This window comes from Nannospalax galili, unplaced genomic scaffold, assembly GCF_000622305.1.
Source record: "Nannospalax galili isolate Female #2095 unplaced genomic scaffold, S.galili_v1.0 scaffold1082, whole genome shotgun sequence".
NCBI lineage: Eukaryota > Metazoa > Chordata > Mammalia > Rodentia > Spalacidae > Nannospalax > Nannospalax galili.
Window position 1 is genome coordinate 191,994 of NW_008348580.1, and position 24,447 is coordinate 216,440.

General features: G+C 38.3%; 1 protein-coding gene across 4 annotated transcripts in view; it reads right to left on the bottom strand.

The window, feature by feature from the left end:
• Focad (focadhesin) overlaps positions 1 to 24,447 on the bottom strand; it is a 399,091-nt gene that overhangs the window by 42,393 nt on the left and 332,251 nt on the right. For all 4 annotated transcript variants that reach the window (XM_029569601.1, XM_008845526.3, XM_008845525.3 and 1 more), the window contains 7 exons: positions 19,196 to 19,343; positions 17,305 to 17,424; positions 15,383 to 15,505; positions 14,625 to 14,702; positions 13,976 to 14,047; positions 12,369 to 12,471; positions 9,432 to 9,512 (listed from right to left, as the gene is read on the bottom strand). In XM_029569601.1, the coding sequence (XP_029425461.1) occupies positions 9,432 to 9,512; positions 12,369 to 12,471; positions 13,976 to 14,047; positions 14,625 to 14,702; positions 15,383 to 15,505; positions 17,305 to 17,424; positions 19,196 to 19,343 (725 nt within the window). The remainder of the gene's footprint in view (positions 1 to 9,431; positions 9,513 to 12,368; positions 12,472 to 13,975; positions 14,048 to 14,624; positions 14,703 to 15,382; positions 15,506 to 17,304; positions 17,425 to 19,195; positions 19,344 to 24,447) is intronic.

Here is a 24,447-nt window from a genome sequence, read left to right on the forward strand (position 1 = left end):
TAAGATCCTATTGCTGAAGACAGGACATACTTCAGACACAGGATTTGGAGCAACAATACTGGGACTGACCTGGAAGCCACTTCCCCTGAAGGCTAGCTCTCATAGCTTTGGAGAGCGCTACACAAGCTGCTAAGGGAGAACATCAATTGATGGTCCAACCCCAGCTTCAAGGCCCCAAAACCACATCAATGACCAGCACAACAAACAACATTAGTGCAAGAGTGGCACTTTTATCTTGGGGGTAATCAACAGCTACCTAATTGGACTTAAAGCCCACTCAGTGGGAGGAAACTCATGTGTGATATTGTAAACATAGCCAAATTACACATAGGTGGAGCGGTCATAGATCTTAGAGAAAACTCTAAGGCTGCCACCCACTTCTCTAGACAAATATAATTTCTTACTATGTGCAAAATATGGATCCTTAAATTTATAGACAAGTATCCCAGTCACCACCCATCAAAGAAGCTTCTTTTTCAAGAGACAGCGATAATTATAGAGTTCCACAGTTTGTCACACACAGATATTGTCTGTGAAATGCCCAAGTCTAAGTGGTACATCTAGGATGCAACCTCTACACCTAAGGCTCATGGAACATAGAACAAGGGATTAAGAGAACTAATGAATGCATCTTTCAACTCTATGAAGCTCCCTCATGCAACAGAGGGCCGGGAACACAAAAGGTCACAAATGGCCAAATCACAGAGAATAAGAGTCTGCAGAATGTGGGTCCCTGGACAGGACTCCTGTATTAAAATCCACCCACCCAGGGCTTAGGGACCATTGTAGAAGAGGGAGCAGAAAGGTTATAAGAACCAGGGAGGAGGCTCAGGACAATACAGAAATAGTCCTACAGGTGCCTGGGTTCCTTCTCACATAAGCCTATAGCAAATGGGTCAGCATGCACAAGATTCATGCAAACATAAGCAGACAAAAACCCAGCACAGAATTGTGGAAATGAATAGCAGGCCCCAATCTTAAGTCAAAGAACTATTGGCAGCTGATTACTGCTGGGTGAGGAAGAGCTGATCTTCTTAAAGGGAAGGACTCTAGATAGACTGATTAAATCCCAGTGGATGAACTTGCACTGAGGGACATCTGGGAACACTAACTTTACTTGACAGGCCTTAACACAAATGACAAAATGTATGAATTCCAGTGAGGGCTATTGGGAAGTGCTAAAGAGGAAGGGGGGATAAAGATATTTTTATGTATGAAATACACAAAAGTTCTATAATTTTTCTAAAAAAGTAACATATTACTTGATGAGAAACCTAGGGGCCATCATCTTACCTCAAGTTTAACTTTATAGAGGAGGGAAAAGGACCACACACCTCCTGACCCAGGCAGAGAACAAAGACTGCTTCTGTGACTGTCTGATAAAACAAATGATCTGATTCTAACCTGAGAGACATGAGGAGACTGGAGACTGTTCTATGCAATAACTGCCTCTGGTCTTAAATATGACAAAGCAAAGAAAACCGGGGCTGAGGAACTGTTCCTGATGAAGAAGAATGGAGAGAAATGACAGAAGAACATTCCAAATTAGACCTCTTCCTAGGTAAGACCTCACTGAGATTTCAATGAAATTTGAATTGGGCTTTCTGAATGAAGTTTCTTCTATTTTTTCTTTGTTTGTATATTTTTAGTTGAATTTTTGTGTATTTCATATACAACATCTTAATCATCTTTATATCCCTCCCCCTTCAGCATCCTCCCATAGCTCCTCCCTCCCCCGCTATTTCATGCATTCTTTCTTTTATGTTAAGGCCTACCAAGCCAAGTTAGTGTCCCCAGATGTCTAAGTTCATTCACTGGGGCCTAATGGATGAAGTTTCTAGCAGAGATGTCAGAGAATAGAGAGAGTTTGGAGCTTTTCTGTATTTTTGGGGGGTGGGGAGTGAAATAAAAGGAATATAAGTGCAACTGTTTAAAAAGAAATTCTGGGTATGAGAGATGGCTCAGTGGGTAGAAGCATGACACAAACCTGACAATCTGAGTTTGATCCCAAGATTTCATGTTTGAAGGAATGAATGAACTCCCAAAAGTTGTCCTCTGACCTCCACACACATGTGCCTGCACTCACATGCACATATATACACATATACACAATAATAAGGGTCACACAATAATAAGGGTAATTAAGATACACTGCTCCTGCTCTGGACCAGCCAGACAAGAGTACCTTTCACCACTATCAAAGAAGCTTCTTTTTACAACAGATGGAGATTATTATTATGAAATTCTGCAACTGGTCCAAACAGAGAATAAGTGACAGTGCCCACTTCTAAGTGATACATCTACAACCTCTACACCTAAAGCTTAGGAAACATCTTGAAAGAGGGGGCAGAAAGAATGTAAACCAGAGGGATAAAACATATGCTGCTAGTTATGCATTCTAGACATGATAAGGAAGTTGCACCAAGAAAATCTCCACAGTATGGTAGTCTAACAAGATCAGCATAATGACAAAAACAGTTGAGATGCCAAGATAGATGGGGAAAATTTCACAAGATCCCATCTGTAGATGAAGAGCTATAGGCAATCAATGGATGCTAAAAGAGGGAGAATCAGTTTTCTCTAGGGACTAACTCCCTGAATGGTTATCTAATCACAAATGGACAGCCTTAAATACAGATACACATGAAAGCCACTAAGGGACTCAATGCAATATATATATAGATGATATGTTTGTATATACACGTGTATATGCATATTTATAAGTGTATGTATGGATATATAATAGTAATAAGGAAGGGGACAAGAAATTGAGAGGGAGAGGGTGGGGAGGAGTTAGGGGTGAAAATAATACAATACTCATGTATGAAATTCTCAATATATATAGCAATGTTAATTTAGAAAGTAAACTATAAACTTTAATTTTCAAAACTCTCAAAATGTTAAGTCTATTCCTCTGACAATGAATTAAAAACTAAATAAAATCAGACGTAGGGTATCCTGTAATACATAAATGACTTTTAACCCTTATAAAACTCTATAAGGAAAAATCAATCATTTTCTTAATTTTACAGAAACCAAGACTAAGAGATTTAGGTGGCTTTCCCAAATTTACATATGCTGCAAATAGTGGAGTGGGATATGAACCTATACACTATGACTTCCCATATCTTAAACTCTATAATATACTGTTTTCTCTTTGTATACAATATTGAAACACTACAAATCAGCACAATCCTTTTGTAGCATTAAGAGCCCATGGCAGGGATATGGCATGTTAGACCTTGTCTCAAAAAATAAGAAGGCTGGAGAGATGGTTCAGCAGTTAAGAGTGCTTACTGTTCTTTAGGGGACCTAAGATCTGATTCCAGAACCCACACCAGGCAGCTCACAACTGCCAATAACTCCAACACCAGGGGATCCAACACACTCTTCTGGCCCCCTTGAGCCTACGTGCACGCGCACACACACACACACACACACACATAAATAAAAATAATGTTTTCTTTTTTTTAAAAAAAAAAGAGGCCATAGCATCTTACTTATGAAGTTTTCACTCTCTTGCCACTAAGAAATTCCTGAGAATTTGTCTAAGGAAAGCTAAGAAAGAACAAATAGAGCTACCTGCATAAAGATATTCACTATTCATAAACTTTTTAAATGATCAATAATAAAATGATTAATTCTAATTGATCAACTTGATGGATGTTTTTATATTTATTTAATGTGTGTGTTTACACATGCAAGCATATGCATGAAGAAGTCAGAGAACAGCATGAAGGAGTCAGTTCTCTCCTTCTACCACATGGGTCCTGGGGATCAAACTCATGTCGTCTTGGAAGCAAACATCTTTACCCACTAAGCCATCTCACTTGCTCCTTTATTCTACAATCATTTATAAATGATAATTATGGTGATAAAATGAAAGAGAAATACTTATAATATTTAGTTAAAGATACAAAGGCTACCAATCCAGTTTGCTTTCTGATGCTGTAATAAACACAACCAAAGCAACTTGGGGAAGAAAGTGTTTATTTCAGCTTATAAATTACAGGCTATCATTAAGGGAACTCAAGGCAGGAGCTTGAAGCAGAAACTGAAACAGAGACCATATATGAATGCTGCTTACTTACTTGCTCTCTCCCTAGCTCACATTCATCTACCCTTCTTATAAACTGCCCAGACCCACCCACCTAGGGATGATACTGCTGACAGTGGGCTGGGCTCACCTACATCAATTAGCCATGAAAAAAATGGCCCATAGACATGTCCACAGGCCAATCTGCAATTCTTCAATTGAGATTCCTTCTTCCCAGATGTGTCAAGTAGAGAAAAAGAGTGGCCATCATATATACATATACATTTGAAAAAGTGAAAATTGTGTATGGACAAAAGGAAAAGGTTGGTAAATATCTAAAAATGGTATCTGTAGAGAACTGTGAGAGAATGGGTTAGGTTTTTTCCCTTCTAAATATTTTAATGATGCTAAAAAAAAAATTAAGGGCTAGGGATGTATGTAGCTTAGTTGGTAGAATGTTTGCCTAGCTTGTACAAAGCCCTGAGTTCCATCTACCTCACCCAATAAATTAAGCATGCTGGAGCATGCCTGTAATTCCAGCACTGAGGATCAGAAGTTCAAGGTCATCCTTGACTAGATAGCAAGTTTGAGACCAACCTGACATGACATTTACATGAAAAAAATCTTGACAATTAGATATTATAAATTTTATGAATGGGTAAAATACATACAGATATATCTACAAAGATAAACCTAGGACTGTCTACAGTGGCTAGATGCTGATATGACAAGAAATTCTTTTCATTTTTGTATCCTTTTAATGTTTTGTTTTATTCTATTTATGTTTATATATGTAAGAGTGTGTGAAAATATGCCATGTGAGTGTAACTGCATGTGGAGGTCAGAAGGTGTAAGAAACCCTGGAGCTAGAGTTACAGGCATTGTGAACCACCTGATACTGGGATCCAACTCAGATTCTCTTGAAGAATAGTACCTGCCATCTCTCCAGCCTTGATTTAATTAATTAATTAATTAATTAATTTAATATTTTATGTGTATGAGTGTTTTGCCTACATATATGTAATTATACCAGATGTGTGCAATGTTTGTGGAGGCCAGAATAGGGCATTAGATCCCCTGGAGCTGGAGTTACAGGTGGTCGTTAGCTGTCATATGGGTGCTGGGAACTAAACCTGCATCCTCTACAACAGCAGTCAGTGCTCATAATCACGAACCATCTCTCTACTCCCCATCTTTTGTTTTTTAAGACAGGGTTTCTATAGCTTATGCTGGCCTGGAAGACACTATATAGCCTAAGATGACCTCAAAGTCATGACAATCTTCCTGCCTCAGACTTTAAAGTGCCAACTACTATTTTCTTCTTCTTTTTAAGAATTATTCATTTGTTTTTATTTTATGTGTATGAGTGTTATGCCTGCATGTGTGTAAGTGCACCTTTGTCATGCAATGCACATGGAAAACAGAAGAGGGTCTCAGATCCCCTGGAACGGAAGTTGTGGATGACTGTTAGCTGCCATGTGGGTGCTGGGATTCAAACCTGGGTCCTCTGCAAGAGCAGCAGTGTTCTTAACTGCTAAGAATCTCTCCAGCCCCTATTTTCTTCTTTATATCACTTTTAAACTTAGTTTTATACAACTGTATTCACCTCTAATAACATTTTCAGAGGTATACAGGCAAAATATAAGAAAGTCAAATATTTTAAAAGTGATACATGGCTTGGGAAAACAATTCCATAATTTCAGTAAAAAGACAACCTTCTGATATCATTTTGTGTACACTCAAGAGCTCATTAATTCTGCCAGATACTATCTTAATAATTATATCTCACGCTAGTCCAAAAATGACTGAGAATGTCTACAGATAGTTTATGTACAAGCCTAAAGTTTATATACACAGACCACTGATCAATGAATTTATTTGCAAATGCCATTCATAATGATTATACTACAGATATTTAAATATAGTTTCCACACATAATACTTCATATGTGAACTGTAAAGCCTAATATAAAAATACAAGCTAAGAAAGCATTAGCTACATTCTCCAACAATAAAATGGTAACAAAAATATTCCTACTCCATAGACATACCTGATGTAGGCACCAGAAAGGAATTACTACCTAAATTTTTATTTACTTATTTGTTTTTAATGTGTGCATTTTGCCTGCATGTATGTGAGTGCACCACACGTGTGCAGTGCCCCTGGAGGCCAGAGGAAGGGTGTTAGATCCCCTGGAACTGGAGTTATAAATGGTTGTTAGTTGCCATGTGGATGCTGGGAATTGAACCCAGGTCCTCTGCAAGAGCAGCAAGTGCTCTTGACCACTGAGCCATCTCTTCAGCCCTCAAATTATTACCTTTTAGTCTTTTAAATGTTCTGTGAAAGAAGTGATAAAATCTTGATGACATCTGAACATACTGTGAGATAAAGATCACAAATCAGGAAAATGAACAGAAAATAAGGAAACTTTTAAGACTCAAAAATTTGAACTGAGTGTAGTGCACAAGCTTGTGATTCCTGCACTTGGGGGATGGAGTAAGGAGAATTGGGAGTTTAAGGTCAGCTTTTGATACAAAGTGAGTTCACGGCCAGCCTGGGTTACATTAGATCTTGTGTTTAAAAAAAAAAATGGAGGACATTAGAGGAAAGAGAACTCCATGATAGGAAGAACTCAACTCTAAGGAAAGACTTTAAGACTAGCATAGTCAGAGCTGGAGAGATGGCTCAGTGGTTAAGAACACTGGTTGTTCTCGCAGAAGACCCAAATTCGAATCCCAGCACCCACATGGCAGCGAATAAGTGTCCTTAACTCTAGTTCCAGAGGATCCACCAGCCTCTTCTGACCTCTGCGGGCATTGCACAACACGGGCGCACTTAACCTATATGCAGGCAATACATGCATACACATAAAAATAAATAAAAATTTTTTTTAAAGTTTTAAAAAAAGGCTAGCACAGTCAATAAATTTCCACAGGAATGAGAATGACAATGGTAAAGGTTAAGGAATCATACACCTGATGGAAGGTCATGGCTGGCAGGGAAGAAAAAGCATGCCACATGGCATACAAAGCAACAGTTCCAAAGCCAAGAAATGAAGCCCTTAAAACTTGAAGGAATCCCATTGACTTGGTATGGGTTTGGAATGTGGGCCTCTGTGAAGGAATGGATGCTCTAAACATCTTGAATGCCCTAACAGAACTTTTAAAGGGAATATCCAAAGTGGGGAAGTTCCTAGCACTACAAAGCAGGTTAGGATGTTCATTCTCAAATTTCAGGGACTGTGCTGGAAATCTTGATGGCACTTTCATTCTGGTATAAATTAGAGATAATCCTTCACATTGTTTTCCTCTTGTGAATTATTAAACTTAAAAATAGCTCACAGTGGCAATGGTACCACGCCATGCCTGACATGGTCTATCTTCTGCCTGTGCCAAGCATGATTTTTATTCTCAAAAACTATTTCTTTCTCAAAGAGTTCACCAAAGTTGTCATCCTTCCTATCAGCAGCCCCACTGGGCTCTGGTGAGTGACATCCAAACATTTAAACTCAAAAGCTGCTTTAGAAGAGAGTTATTAAAATTCAAATGAGCTGGGCATATTGAAGAAGAAAGCACTGGTTTGCATGCACACCTCTGCTTTTGGCCATCCCATTTAGTGCCATAGAGCAGGGTCTGGTTTTGTTTATGTAAATGGGCTTTGGAGGCAGAGGTCAGCCTCCCACGGCCCCCACTTCTCTAGGGTCATCATTAGTAATGTGTAGGCTGAATAGACTTTCCTTTGAGTCTAGTCAACAAACCTGACAGGAAGGCAGCCCTCTCCCACAACCTGAAAATGCCAAAAATCCAATTGGTAATATGACAATTTTTAATACTCTAGTAATCTGTTTTAAAACAGCTTTTGGCAAGACAGCAGATCACATCAACCTGATTTTTCAACCTCAGAGCAGAACAGCTCCTATTGTGCCAGGACTACATAATCATAATGTCACATTGAACTAAGAATTACCCATAAAATTCAGAAAAAAAAATCATTTCTGCCAAGAAATATGGATTCAGGAAGGCAAAATGACACTTTATTTACTAGAAAAGAAAAAAAAAGTCTTCATTTGACCTGAGAATTATTGTTTTATTTCTCATGGAAATAACTCATATCATAATCATTTTAAACTTCTATAAGCTAACAATGAATGACCTAATAAAACTTTAGCAAAAATATATAGAGTTATCATTATCCTGGTCATGGAAAGTTCAGATACTCACTTTGTAAGATTCAATTTTCTTCTAATAAATATACATGTATTATATTTATTTCAAGAAGGTTTCATTCATCAAACTAACTTGCATATTATATTGAACATATAGAGAGTACACAAAACAATGATATAACCATGTCAATTTTTACAAAGAAAAAATTAAAATTAAAAGTAAATAATGCTAACTCATAATCCAAGAATAACAGCATATAGTCTAAAACTCTGGAAAAGGGAACTTGTCTCTAGTCTACAAAAATAGTTCATGATCTGGAAGCTCCAGGGATTGCTGTTCCCAGTTGGTAAATCAAACATGACCTTCAAGTTTTCTTCCAATGGTAAGACTGTATTCCTCCATGAACTTTATTCATTAAACTGCTATCTCCAGATTTCTTCTAGTTTTTCATTTTAATTCATTTAAAAACTTTTTTTTCCCCCAAATTGTAATGATCATGCCATAATGTAGTCACTGGTTTGCCCCATCAGGAAAGAATGAAATTAGCAAACATCACTGAGAAACTATAACATTAGTGAAGCTGGTAAGTACCAGCAAGGACACCTATAGTTCTAATCCATTTCTTCCCTAACAGCTCTGAAAAGTGAATCATTAAGGAGCACTTCTTCAATAACTTACATATGGCACTGTCCTGGCTCCTGTTAAAACTAAAGGCACTGAATCTCCTCTCCATCTTCAAACAGTTTGTGCTCCAACACAGAGGGCCACAACACAGAAGCACAAATGGAAAAATGTGTGCAAAGAAAAAACATAAACTAAAAAGAGGAACTAGAGTCAGAGACTCTAGCAACACAGAGTAATCACCAAGGTCAGGGACATGATGTACTCCCCAGACAGGTCTGGTATACAGGACTAAGTGTGTTCTTTACTTAGAACACAGCCATTTGAAGACAGAAAAGTAATGTGTATTTAATATAATTTCAACATGACTAAAGTTTTCACAATGCCACACATGATGAGAAACAGCAATTCTAAGAAAATATAGTTTCCACGTTTATGTAGCAATTCTTAGTTTCCCCAGTTGTCTCTATTACAAAGATGGTTTGGCAGAAAAGAACATTTGACTCTTCAGATCTGCATTGTTTGATTCTACAGAGGCATGCTTAGGGCACACAAATTTACTTAACATGTAGAAAGGATGACAAAATCCAAGAAATGTGCTCACTTGCCTTTTTTTCCTCCTGTAATGAAGAAGCCAACAGCTGCTCTAATAAAACTGCTTTCGGGCAAATAACTGTAGTCAATAGGAACTGTGGAAACAGAAAATGATCAAATTAACCAGGGAACTCGGCAGGACTAGTGAAGGAGAGATAATGACCTCATGCTGCCATATCAGCTTAGAGACAAAGAGAAGATGTTTATGGTGTTAATCTCTGCACAATACTCTGTGGCTGCAACTAATTCTGTTAGATTAAGTAATTGGCCTTGAGGTAATCACTCAGGCTATGCAGGCAAATCCAAAATGGTGACAAACCTAGGAAAGACTGAAAAAAAACATAGAGGATGGTTATTCCAGTGAAGAGGTTAAAAAATCCTTTCCACACCTTGTGGTGAATGTATGCCTTTGATCCCAGCACTCAGGAGGCAGAGGCAGGTGGATCTCTGTGAGATTGAGGCCAGCCTGGCCTACATAGTGAATTCCAGGTCAGCTGTGGCTTTTTGAGATGCTGTCTCAAAAAGATTAAAAAAAAAAAATCTTAAAAAAAAAGGAGGATGGGTGGGGCTGGACTGGAGAGATGGCTCAGCAGTTAAGAGCACTGGTCACTGTTTGCTGTTGCAGAAGACCTCCCAGCACCCAGATGGTGGCTAACAACTGTCCATAATTCTAATTGCAGGGGATTCAACACCCTCTTCTGACCTGTGCGGGCATTGCACAACACAGGTATACTTATATACATGCAGGCAAATACACTCATATACATAAAGTTTAAAAAATAATAAAAATGTGTTTTTTAAATCCTTTCCACATTGTTACATCAGTGAGCTCCAATCCAGTGATCTCAGGGTCAACAAAGAGCCTATTGGGCTTCTAAGCTTAGCCCACTGTCCTAAAGACCACTTTACAACATGCTGCATCAACTATACGAACTACAGAAATCTAAAAATCAGTATCTACAAAGAACCAGAAGTAGCTGCTGACCTGAAATGGTGAGGCAGTGACATTTATGCTAGTGGAGTCCTCGGAGTCTCCTAAATCCTTTTCCTCCAAATCTTTCATAATTGTTTCATAAAATGGTTTTTACTGCAATGAATGGCTCAATTGGAAAATTCCATCAGGATCAAGAAGCTGTACTTTTCCACACATAATAATTATTTTGTTCAGAAAACCTAAGCATAAGATGATTCACCACTACTTGCTCTGAGTATATATGGGCCAGACCAAGTACTCTGTAATATTACAATTAAAAGTCTACATAAAAAAGGATATTGGAAAAGCCCTGACCTTCAAAACTAGCATTATCAAGGGCTTTTTTTTATATGACTAAGTTTTTTTTTCCTTCCTATTTTAATATGATAGTTTCCAGGTTCTGCATGTTCACAAGGCTGTGACCTATGTACTATTTCTATACCTACAGAGTCACTGAAGTGAAGACGCAGCCACTACAGTGGTCCCATGTTCATGGGTACGCTATCAGTACACTAGCTGTCAGGAATACGTAAAGCTAAGTTTTAATGAGAAGAATTTGTTTTCTAATCATCTTTGGCAAAGGTCCAAGATGGCCAGGTAGGTCAAAACACTATAAAGTGTACAGAACAGACATACTAACAGTGATTCTTTCCCCCAGAAAATCTCCAAGTACAAACATAAATTAAGCATGAAGAGATTGTAATTTTTTTATTGCTTTTATCAAATGCTACAAATAGAAAAGGCTTTGTTATATTAAGACCCAGGAGTTTGATCCCTGAGGAGATTCACACCTTTAAAATGTACTTAGCTCATTAGTTTTAAAACCATGGGCCAGAAAAATCTCAGTCATATATAAAGAGATATTTTTTTTTTTGAGACAAGGTCTCACTATATAGCTCTGAAAGAGACTTTGTAGACTGGACTAGTCTTGAACTCAGAGAAAACTCACCTGCCTCTGCCTCCTAAGTGCTGGAATTGAAGATGTATACCACCCAGCCTGCATGTACACTTTATTTCAACAAATAAATAGGAAAACTATACAAAATGTGATTCTTACTAGGTACTAGCTAGCAGCATGCAGGGAAAAAAAAACCTCAGGGTGTCTTCTTCCCCTTTGATTGCAAAATAAGCCTTAACAACAAAGAAATCTGTAAATCTGGGGACTGGAGAGATGGCTACATAGTTAAGAGTGCTTATCACTCTTGCAAAGGACTGGCCCACATTAGACGGCTCACAACTGCCTATAACTCCAGTTCCAGGGAGATCTAGCCTCCACAGGCAACTGCACACGTGTGCCTACACATACACACACACTTTTAAAAAGCAAAAATAAATATTAAAATGTTAACAGAGAAATCTGTGTGGAACTAAGTACCTTAATCTTTACAGTTTCATGTTTAAGGTAATAATAGAAGTAACAGTAGTAACAGCCATCACCATTCTAACACTTTAAGAAGAGTAAGAGGAACATTTCATGCTTCCCTCAGTCATAAGATATTTTGTTTTTTGAGACAAGGTCTCACTATATAGCTCTGAAAGAGACTTTTATTGAAACACAATACCATTACATCTAGTAAAATAAAATATCTGCTCCAAGCTTCAGGACCTGGTTCTTTGTTTCTGGACTTGTTACTAAACTAATTCTATATGCAATTCATATAATCTCTCTGAGTCTTCTATTCTTCTTCATTTGTAGAACATGGGTTATTTGGCTAAATGTGTATACTATGCTCTGAGGGAGGCAGACTGGAAGTATTAATGAGCATGGGGTTTGGAGGCCAAGAAATCTAAATTCAAAATACCACTTTCTCCCATATGACCAAGAGTAAGTCACATTCCATTTTGTTCAGATATAAAACAGAGATGGTAATAGCTACCACATAGGGTTGCTGTGCCAATTAATGCCCTTAACAAAGTATAGAATCCTGAGTTAGCAATTCCACTTCCTAGGTCCAGTATATTGGGACTTTAACCTTACCAGAAGTTCTGCTTTGATTTGAAGACAAAATAGATAGATGAAGATGTCCTAGAAGCCATAGTGCATTTGACTGAAGACCAATCACCCCAGAGACACTGATGACCTATTGATGAAAATATAGTAGCTCAGCAATAGGGCAAGATCTAAGCTCTATTCAATAAAAGGCCACCAATAGAAACTCATTGACTGACCCTGTAGGAGTTAGAGCCTTGGTTAGGAATGAGAAGTTATATGCCAGGATGCTAGCACAAGTCTCCTACACTAGACCTGAATAAATAACTGATGAGTGTTTACCAATGAATCAATCAATCAATCATGGCAAAAAGTACTAGTGGTATTCTCAGGTTTCCCTGAGCAAGACTGGTCTCAAAAGAATTTAAAATAATGGGAAAAGAACATTCAAAAAAAAGTTTGGGGATGTAATTTAGTTGGTAGAGTGTTTGCCTATCATACATCAGTCTACAGGTTCGAGCCCCAACACTGTATAAACCAGGTGTGGTAGTTCAGGCCTATAACCCAGTGCTTGGGAACTGGAGGCAAGGAGGATCATCAAAAATTCAATGTCAACTTTAGCTACATAGTAAGTTTGAGGCCAATCTGGGACACATGAGATCTGATCAAAATAACAATAGATAAGTAAAAAATTCAAGAAGTAGAAACTAAGGGAAAGGTTTCTTAAGAATAAAGTACTCTAAAAATGGAAAGAAATTTTATTTTGTTCTTTTCTTTAAATCATTTTCTATTATTGCTTATTAAAATTCATGAACATTTTAAATAACAGTTCCCATTTATAGAGTTTTCTCCCAATTTTTAGCAACTTAAATTTCAGTAGAATTCTTTTTCTGAGCATTCATATTCATATACATAAAATATTTTTTATGCTCAAAAATCTATGCTTGCTTATAAAGCATGACTTACTAGAATGTCTTTATGTTATGAGTATTATAATCAGCCATGTTTTATAAGACATGTTTTACAACAAATATGCTAAATGAAGAACCAAGATATAAAATTCTGTATATGTAAGAATACCAACTAGAGTAAGAATGCTTTGAAAAATGTGTGAGTAAATGTTAGGAGTAGCTTTGGGAGTCACCACCTGTGGTGCTTTTCAACTGCTTTCATTCTGGACTTTCTAATTTTATTCAATAAACGTAATCACTTTTAAATAAAAATCTTAACAGAAAAAGAATTTTTAAAAACAGATGAGTATGATTATTCTTTAACAAGAATAATAATGATAAGTATTTATCAAATACTCTCACCAATGACAACTGAATACTATTTGGCCCTTCCTCCCAGGTATCTGCCCTGCCCTTTGATCATCTTCCATTTGTCCTTGTCCTGAGGGCCCGATAATCCTTACAAACTCAGGCTGAATTTTTAAAGGAAATCAATACCAATCTAACTCAAAAAGTCAGCCACTCAGTTCCCAATCCCCCCATCTCTACATCACAGAGCATATGTGTCTGTGAATGCAGGCCTGTGCTCAGCATGATGTCAGGTCTCGTATATGCCAGGTAAGACATCTTGTATCATGTAGTAGAAAAAAAGATAACAAAGAATAACTGTTTTCCTACCCAAGAACTTTAAATTAGTCTTCTCACCTCAGTTAGAGTTCTAATGACTTCATTAAGTCTGGCTTGAAAATGAGAGGTCTGGATGATTTCTGATTTAAGCTGAAAAGATAAGGAGAAATACCCAGTATATAAGCAATCACCTAAGAATGAACAAATTATCAGCTGTTTATAGTCCAAAGACATAAGTGGCAAGCTCCTCAAAAGCAGGGCTTTATTTGTCATTGATCTTTTAGCACTTGCTCAGTGTGGCATATAGCAGTCACTCAAACTTTTGTTGTATGAACTAAGGCACTCCTTCATAACTGTTGATAAAATTATACATACTTATGTCCACTGTGAAAATATTTCAAAATAAAAGAACATTTGCACAGATTTAAACTTAAACATTATAGATGCAAACTATAATTTTTGTGAATCGCTTCTCAGGCAGGACAATTTGTGAAAAGTACCTACACTGATGAGGTTTAAGCCCTACAAATCTAACAAAACAAGGAACAAATCTGTACAGAAAGAACTCAGTCAGGAGCACTTTTTCCCATAGCAAGGCACTGAAAAGCACGATACAGCTATTACTGTAAGCATATACATTTTGTCCTTAAAACATCAGGATAAAGGTGCTCTCCTCCTGCTATGGCTATTCACTCACTTAAATTCCTTCCCCTCATCAATGCTTTACCTGCATTATATCCCCATCAGAGCCTACCAAGGCCACCAGGCCATGAAGAGCTGCCAGACACAGCATTGTAGGAGTACCCTGAAAACAAAGATTTACAATATGTCATGAGTAAAAATCTCCTTGGGTTCAGGTTCTATAAAAGTATACTGCTGTCAAAATAGTACCAAATTTTGAGGATCAACAAAACTAACAATTGATAATTGACCCAAAAATAGCAATAAGACTAAAATAAAGCAACAGGTTAAGGCTGTTAGGTCATAGGTGCCTTCTTGTTTATATTTTGCCAACCCCCCCAAAAAATGTTGCTTTAAAAATCAAAGCACTGACAAAGTAACCAGCTTTAAAAAAAAGAAAAGAAAAAACTAAACAAAAAAACTTGTCAAGTCAGGGTTGGAGAGATGACTCAGCAGTTAAAAGCATTGGCTGCTCGTGCCGAGGACCTAAGTTTGGTTCCCAGCACCCACATGGAGGCTAACAATCACCTGTAACTCAGTTCCAGGGGATCCAATGCCCTCTTCTGGCCTCCACGGCCATGGCACAACACCATTACAGTTACATAGATGCAGGCAATACACTCATACACTTAAAAAAACCTGTAAAGGTTGACATGATGCATTACATATAGGGGATTAAAGGTACATATATCTTTTGTTTGAACATTTATTGTTAAGCTATATATCTTAGCGATTCCTATAAAGAATCAAAGAAGTTTTTTTCTTTATTAAAACATATAATATCATCTAGGAGGTGGTTTTTACCTCTGTCAGAACAATTTTGATCCATCTAGGGAGAAGTCTGCTGCCTAAGTCTTCAGCTTTTCCATGTCCACACACAGATAAACCATGAACTAGGTTTCCTAATGCCAGAGCAAAACCTGAAGTCTGGTAAAAATAAATAATAATAGGGGTAAGGGAAAGCAAGCTATGGATTAGGAATATACGATAAATATGTTAAATGTAGCAAAATATGCATTTCTAGGACTTCCTATTCCTACTTAAAAGTTCTATTTGTCATCTGACAATCAGAGATTTACAGATTTTTTTTTTCAATGTAGACTTTGAAATTGCAGAGTCTGACTGTAAGGAATTCAGCTGCAGGGGGCCATTTACCTTAGAAGAATAATTCTACAGTATTCAACTATTTAGGGGTCATGAGTGAAAATTCAAGAATCACCACACAAGGTCAGTCAACTCCTAAGCAAGAGAAAACATCCCATAATAAGTACATCATGTAAAAACATTCAGTTTTGGACTTGAAAAGCATATTCTGAGTGCAAGTAGGAAGGGAAAGAACTAGGCATGGTGGTGCATGCCTTTGGTTCCAGGGGCAGGCGGATCACTGTGAGATCAAGGCCAGCCTGGTCTATATAATGAGTGCCAGGCCAGTTGGGGCTACAGGGAGAACATCTCAAATAGACCCCCCCCCCTGAAAAAAAGAAAAGAAAAAAAAAGAGTCATAAAACAGAAAGGATGCCATCATAAACTTAAACTCTGTCAGTCCTACAGTAACTCAGTAACTCACTATATAGCCAATACTATGACATGGAGAGACCTTTTAAAATCATCAAATTGGAGAAATTCTATGACATGCTCAGAATTTTTTTTTACCTCCTTAATATGAATAGTAGTTGAATGGCATTAATCAAAATCACAGCCATCAATAATCCTCAGAACTATTTTCATCTCTGCCCCTACTAAACACTAACTTTCTGACCCCAGGGCAACTAGTACTCTGCTCCATCCCTATGAATCTGACTCTAAAGAGATACTCTAAGTACCTCATATATGTGGAATCACATGCCATTTCTCCTGTGATTAGCTTGTTTCACTTACTGTAATATCTCAATGATTTGTCCAGGTGGCAGTGCACGTCAGAGCTTCCTTTTTAAAGGCTCAGTAGTATTTAGGAGAGATTGTTTAATGCATATTTAAATTGCAAGTATTTAAATTTTCCTCTGCATATTCAGTTATGAGTAGGGATTTTCTGCCTTGAATGTGAAAGTTTGATTTCATCAGAGTTCTCGATGCACTCATAACTTTACAAATTTTGTAGCTACTTTTGTATAACTAGTCTCTATCCATATATTTTTTTAATTTTTTAATTGAATTTTTGTGTATTTCATACATAAAATCATCTTTACACCCCCATCTCCCTTCCCCTTTGGCATCCTCTCATAGCCCCCCGCCCACTGGAGTTCATACATTCTGTCATTTGTATTAAGGCCTCCTATGTAAAGTTAGGGTACCCAGATGACCCTCAGTGTGAGTTCAGCCACCGGGGTTTAGTCAGCATATCTAGAGTCTCTCCCTTCAAGTAGATAAGCTCTTCCTTAACCAGCAGTAATCAATTGCCAATAATTCTTTGACTAAGATTGGGGCCTGCTGTTCATTTCTACAGTTCTGTGCTGGGTTTTTGTCTGCTTAAGTTTGCATGGGCCTTGTGCATGTTGACACCATTGCTGTAGGTTTGTATGAGAAGAGTCCCAGGCACCTGTAAGACTATTTCCATATGGTCATGCACCTCCTCCCTGGCTCTTACAATCTTTCCACCTCCTCTTCCCCAGTTCTAAGTATGACACATATTTCATGGTAGTCTAACTCAGAGGAAGTCAAAAGGCAGGATAGAGCAGTAGTAGGCCCAAGACCCCTGGGGAAGAAGGGTCCAGGGCACATGTTCCAACCTGCTGGTTGTTCTCTACCAACAGCTGAAGTTTCTTCATAATATCTTCAACCTCTACAGCCTCAATAATGCCAGCACTGAATGCTGATGCACACACACAGCTAAGTGTGTAGGCAAGGACCTAAAAAAACACAGCAGAGAAATGTTTTTTCACACACAAAATAAAACAACATAGCTTAGCTGATGGAGATAATGTGTCAAACCTCTCCCTGGAAGAACTGAATTTAAATACAGATACTCCAGACTAGGTATCATTATTTCTTTTTTTTTTTTTTTCTGGCTTTTTCAGACAGGGTCTCCCTATAGCCCCAGCTGTCCTGGAACTCACTATATAGACCAGGCTGGTCTTGAACTCACAGATCTGCCTGCCTCTGCCTCCCAAGTGCTGGGATTAAAGGTGTGTGCCACCATGCCTGGCTATTAGTGCATTTCTTAACAATGTCAAGATGGAGATCATTTTCTATACATCTTACAAAAGGGCTTAGAGGTTCAATTGTAAGTAGCTATGGGACAAAAACCAGGATTCAAATGCATAAATCAAAAAGTTTCCTCAAAAAGATCATGCTTAGCACTTGTAAACAGCAGAAGGAAAGAGATCCTTACTAGCTTCAATGTCATGCACTACCTCCAAGACCCCATAGAAGAGGACAATCAAGAATGTGAAACACAGCTGTGTTTCCCTAGGAGACGCCAGGAACATCACTGGAACAGGAATGTGGGGTTGTATAAAACAGGGATTTTTCTGTGTCTGTCACTGTACTGGTGAAAACTTAATAAGTAAATGAATGAGTAAAAGAAAAATAAAAAAAAACATACAAACTAAAACTGATAATGGGAGCAGAGATAATACTTGGGCACATGTTCCAAATAGGCCATTTACTGGCTAGATAACTTTGAGCAAGTCAGTCATTCAAACAGAGGCTCAATTTCTGCAATCAAATTTTTCCATCTTCTTCCTGCTATCTCACATTTTTAAGATAAAGCCCTTCGTTATAAGGATGCTGTTAAGATCCAGTGGGAAGTTCACCCACAGAGCTGAGTGATACACAAAGATGTAAGCCAGCTTCCAAGGAAGAAAGCAGGTAATAAAACACCTAGGATAGGGGGATGCAACAAAACGAAACAAAACTTCTGGTCTTATTAATCAAAACATCAAGGCAGACAGATGTTATCAGTTAAAATAACTTTGTTTTCATTTATTTATCAAATTGTTCTTAGGTCACAAGATTTTCTTCCTCAGCTTAAAACAAAACGAAACAAAACATACTTTTAAATCACACTTGACACCACTTTAAAAATGGAAATTTGGTGCATGTCCAGAACAAAACTTCAACCCTCTGTGCCCCAAAGAAATTTACCAATTCAGCAACTGCTATTGCTGAAAGCAGAGGAGCTGAGCAGAGAAACACAGCAGCCATTATGTGCTCATCAATAGCTTGTGGGCAGGCTGGGATAAAACAGAATCTGTTCTAATGGGAGGGGGAATCTGGTTCAGCCACAAGGTCATCCTTTGCCCTCTTGAAGCAGGGAGCAAAGAGCTCAGCTTTACCTGGACACAACAGAGGTAAAGAATTCCATGTAAACATAGTCATGTGTAGACAGTGTCACACTAGCTCTACTTATGCATATTTTTGTGTTATGCTGGATTAAGAAAAAACAACTTTTCATTAAGTGTGATAAAGGATATTGCCTCAATATTTTTCCACGCTAAGTGCCTTGCCACTCAGATTTTCTCCTTATTGGAGTTGTAATACAACTATTGAAAAAGAATTTCATTTACAGGGTTACTAAAATCTGAGTAGAAATAAGCAGCAGTAAAAACAAAACAAAACAAAACAAAAAAACCCACAAAAGACAGTAAAGCAAGGTGAAATGCAACCTCCATCTCCTACCTCTTGAAAAGTCCTGCTCTGGCTTCCACTGTCATCTAGGTAGGTAGACAGCTTCTGGAGAGATGCTGCCACATGAACTCGTGATTCTGTGTGGCTGCTGTGGCTCATGAGGGACAGAACAAGTCCAACTCCCAATATACAGCCAGTGCTTGGATACAAAATAAGATGTTAGAATTACAAGATATTTGCTAACTATTGTCCACTTACCTCAGGAATTCACTATGCTCTGGAACCTGAAGTAAAATGGTAGGGCTTTACTTCTGTAAGGTATACAAGGGTACTATGACTCTTGACGGGTAAATCCACCTCTTTGCAAAAGGCAAAGTTTATATCAAAATAGATATCCAAGGTGGTGCATGCTCTTATCCCAGCACTTAGGAGGCAGAGGAAGATAGATCTCTATGAGATTGAGGCCAACCTGATCCACATAGTTACAGGGTGGCTAGGGCTACAATGTGAGACCCTGTTTCACAAAACTAAGAACAAAACAAAACAAAAACTTCACAAACAAACCAAAGCAAAAGCCCTAGCTGGGCTAGGGCTTCAGCTCAGTGATAATGCACTTGATTTACATAACTGGGGGCCCTAGGCTTAATTTCCAGTACTGGCTTAAAACAAAAACAAAATAACCACCATCAACAACTACAACAACAAAAATCAGGTAGATAGGCTCCAGTGGATGGACACATACGGAAGAACATCTGGGACACACAACTTGGCTCGATAGGCCTTAATATATATGCTACAGCATATGAAATCCAGCAGGGGGCTATAAGACAGGTACAGATAGGGGGAGAGGTCTAATTTGATCAAAATACATTGTATGAAATTCGTAAAACTTCAATTTATAAAAGGGGAAAAATCAGGTACCTATGGCCCATGTCAGTGCTGTATTCTTTCTGAACAGAAACAGGACAACACAAAGCAGCTGGAATTAAACTCTGCTGACAAGAGAAAGCATAAAACAGTTCTATTTCTGCCCTCACGGAAATGCCATCATCCTTTCTCCACCTGCCTGTAGTGAGTACATGCCCATGCTGAGTACACTGTTATTACCTGCACAAGGGCAGAAGAGGCTAAATGCCAAGGTATAAGCTGAGGACCTCTGGTTAATAAAGGGAGCAGTGTGAGGCACAGTGGTGCTAAGTGCACCATTTTTCATGTTTCCCAGTCAATTCCAACAAGTGGAATTTCATTTGTTCTTAAAGAAACTGTGTATTCATCTATGCACAATGACATTAATCCTTCTCTCCCTTCTGATCTTTCAGAGTACCACTGGGTCAGAAGAGAAAATGGACAAATGACAGGCTTGTCAGAAGTTACCCTGTGTGACAGTTCAATTGGAATCTGGGGCTTTGTGCCCCAATTCTCCTGAAAGAATACATACCATTTAAAGAAAAGAATTGTTCTTTCAGAAACTTCAAGTTAGTATGATAAGATAATGCGGCAATTTTTTTTACTTTTTAAAGTTTCATTCCCATTGTTTTTTAACTGGAAGAAATTCTGAGTTTTTCAGAAATCACTGGTTCTGGTTTGGAACACTTCTTTTTGTGGCCTACGCAGCTAAAGAAGGCACTCCAGGGCTTTGTTCCAATAACATAGTTCCCTATCCAGATCATATTTCTCTTAAATGAAATCTACACCTTTGGCTAGCATCAAGAACCTTCCTGACATTCTATGAACATTCTAGTCACATTGCCTTAAATAACTTTACAAACAGAACATCCACACCTGACAGCACATACCCAGGACAGAAGGATAGGTTTCAAGACCTGCTCAAAAGCACACAGAGAGCTTTCAGCAGAGCATGACCAATATGACAGGGAGTTCAGTCTCCTGCCATGCTAGACCCTTGCTTGTACCCTGTAGAGCACCATATGGGATAGCTATGAGGAGGTAATATATCGGAAGTGTGTCTCTATTTTCTGCTGTGTAACACACAACATTAGGAAACCCTGTGTGAAGCCAACTACAGGAATCATCCATCATTAGGCAGGCAGGATGGCTGTTCTACCTCACATGAGCTTGACAAGCTCAATTGGCACAACACACTTCCATTCCCCCAAGTCAACACCTAATATCCCAGCAACTGCATACTTGAGATGAATCACCTTTCTGCAGGAAAGACTACTCTTGATTAGTATGGACTCAAAGCATGTGTTTTAATTTGAAAATCCACAGGGAACATTTTAAAGCTATCTTTCTATAATGATGCGTGTAAAAATTAGAATTAGACCAAAGATATAATTAGACACAACTTGATTCATATTTTGATGAACTTGACTGTTGGTCTCCCTCTGACTATATAATTGCTACTTATCCCTAAGATTCCAAATTCTTCTTCCTTAGGGATACCTTGCCTAGTCCAGCAGGAAACCTTTTTAATATTCCCACAGTCCCTCTGTATTCATTTACCCTCAACAGTTTTGTCGGGAGCCGCTAATCATTCAGCTGTGTCAGGCTTGTTTACTGAGTGTGTGTTATGCACACCAATATCTAATCTGCCTTATTAGGAGGTATATGTTTATATGGAGAGCCTCACAATACCTGACCTTGAGGCAATAGTAGAGGCCTTTGATCTGAGCGCTCCTTGACCCTCAGATACAGGTGGGGAAAAACAGCAGTTGTAACTAATTGAGTTCTTCTGTATAAAAAGGCAGAACTGAAATAAATCGAGGCTGCAGTATTCACCGTGAGCCCTCCCAAGCAGCAATCTTTTCTGTCTCCTTTCCTTCAATCCTCACTCCCCCTTTCAGGTACTGTCCGTCTTGGCCGGCTAGCACCGGCAAGTTTTAATTATAAATTATGAGGAGGGTTGTTTTATTTCTATTTTTCGTCCAACCGTGAAGTTCCATGAAGGTGGGTACCTTTTCTGTGCTCCTCATGTCAATATCTTTGGCAACCTGATTCATATAGGCATGCAATCAGTATTTGCCAAATGATCAAATGATGAACTGACCAGATGAATTTTAATAGTCTAGAATGGACAGAAAATCTACAGAAAAAAAGGAGACACACACACACACACACACACACACACACACACGGAGGGGCGGGGGACGGACTGGAGGGGAGGGGAGAGGAGAGGGGAGGGGAGGAGACAATTCCTGATGTCTCTGTTTATTTGGAGGCAAAACTGAAGATACTCTCTAAGACTCAATCAAGAAAATTCAAGTTCTATCTTCTCACCAAACTAACTGGAGAAAGATGGATGTTGTGTTTGTATGGAGATCTCAAAGCTCAAATAACAATTAGGATTCACCTTTCTCAATGAACAGGCAAATTTCTAGGTCCTGTTTTTCCAGATATCCTGGGCTCACAATAAGCCCTGGAATGAAGCCGTTCCCCTACACCGCCCCCTCCCACGCCCCCGCAGCCTCCTAAGGATACAGCTGTAAAGGCTTAAAAAAGACACAAAATTATCTCAGCAATAATTATGCTTAGGTAAGGTTACAACATTATTCACGGCTACAATGTTAACTGACTTGTATTATGTGACATAAAACCTAACTGTGAGAGTTAAATGTGTCAGTATAAATATGACATTTGTAATCTGATATGTTTAGCTTATATCTTAAATTTCAGCCTTTCTCTCCATATTCAGATAATCAACAAACCTAATTTTTTTTAGAAGAAGGATTTCATAACAGTTTTAACATATTCAGTAACACATTCCAGAGCAAAGATACATCTCTTTCAAAGGTGACTGTAAATTTTAGGTTCACAGATGAATTAATAAAGTCATACAATATTGAACTCAGTATAAACCCTAGGAGACATAAAATTGAATGAGGTTTACCCTTTAAAGAAGATCTCAATTTCATTTTAAGATATGCTGTTTCCTACATTTTTAATGCTACTAACACAAACATGTTTGCACATATGTTTTTAATCTCTATGTATCTGATTATTACTAGTCACTGACGGTTACACTCGGATCCTTAGTACCTGAGTATGGATAGAAAGTCATCAGGTAGATTTCATTGGTAAAGTTTATTATCTCTACTATTTAACATGAAGTAATTTTTAAATTTTTAATAACTACATAATTAGAAGAAGCATTTCATTACAGCTTTAACATATTCAGTAACACACTCCAGAGCAAGAGGACATCTCTTTCACAAGTGTTTCTAAGTTTCTAGGTTCACAGTTGAATTAATACAGTTATACAATATTGAACTCAGTATAAGCCCTGTAAGACATAAAATTGAATGAGTTTTTAACCTTTAAAAAAGATCTCCATTTCATTTTAGAATATATTGTTCCTTGCAGAAAGACTCATTGTTTTTGCTACTAACACTGAGCTGTTGGCACATACATCTCTAATCTGTATGTATCTGATTATTACTAGTCATAATCGGTTGCACTTGGATCCTTGGTGCCTGTGTATGTCTATAAAGCCATCAGGTAGATTTCAATGGTAATGTTTATCACCTCTACTAATTAACATGATGTAAATTTCCATGCTTCCGCCTCAAACACAATACATTTTTTAAAAATTTGTTGATTTTTGTTGTGTGTGTATGTGTATATCACACAGAACATCCCAAACCATCTTATTCAACTATACACCCACTTCCCAGATGGCACCCTCCCATAGCCTCCCTCCCCCCCAGTAGAGCCCTTATACTCTGATATCCCTGCTACTGTCTGCTGTGTTGACCCCACCACAGCCAATCCCCACTACATGTCCATCTGGTGAATCTAGTCAGCCTATCTAGAGGTCTTTGTTTTAGGAAGGTCAGCTGTTCCTCATCTAGAAGCAATCACTTGTCAATATTCCTTTAGATAAGATTGGGGTGTGCTGTTCATTTTCCCAGTTCTATGCTGGGTTACTATCTGCGAGTACCTTTGGCCACCTTGGCCAACAACTCAAAAGAAGGTATCTCCTATCTTGCATTGTTGCTTGTTATGTAGCCTTTAGCCATACATATGGACTCTTAAAAATTTTTTTGGCCCCTTTAATCTTTGGTTATATTTTCCTTTTAGGTGTTAAGGCCATACAGTTGGCCCAGACAAATGAATTTATTTTTACTCTTAAGGCCGTTTGAGGATCTGTTCCTCAGGGGTCATATGGGCTTGGGAGGAACCCCTGGCTCCTTTCTTTTACCTGTTCCGCCTATGTGAGGATAAGTCAAAGGCCCTACTCCACCATGGCTGGCTTCGCTTGGAAGCATGGAGGAAATGATACCTCTGCGTTTACCCTTCTCTTTGTAGACTGGACACTGGTTCAAGTCCATCTCATGGGGTCT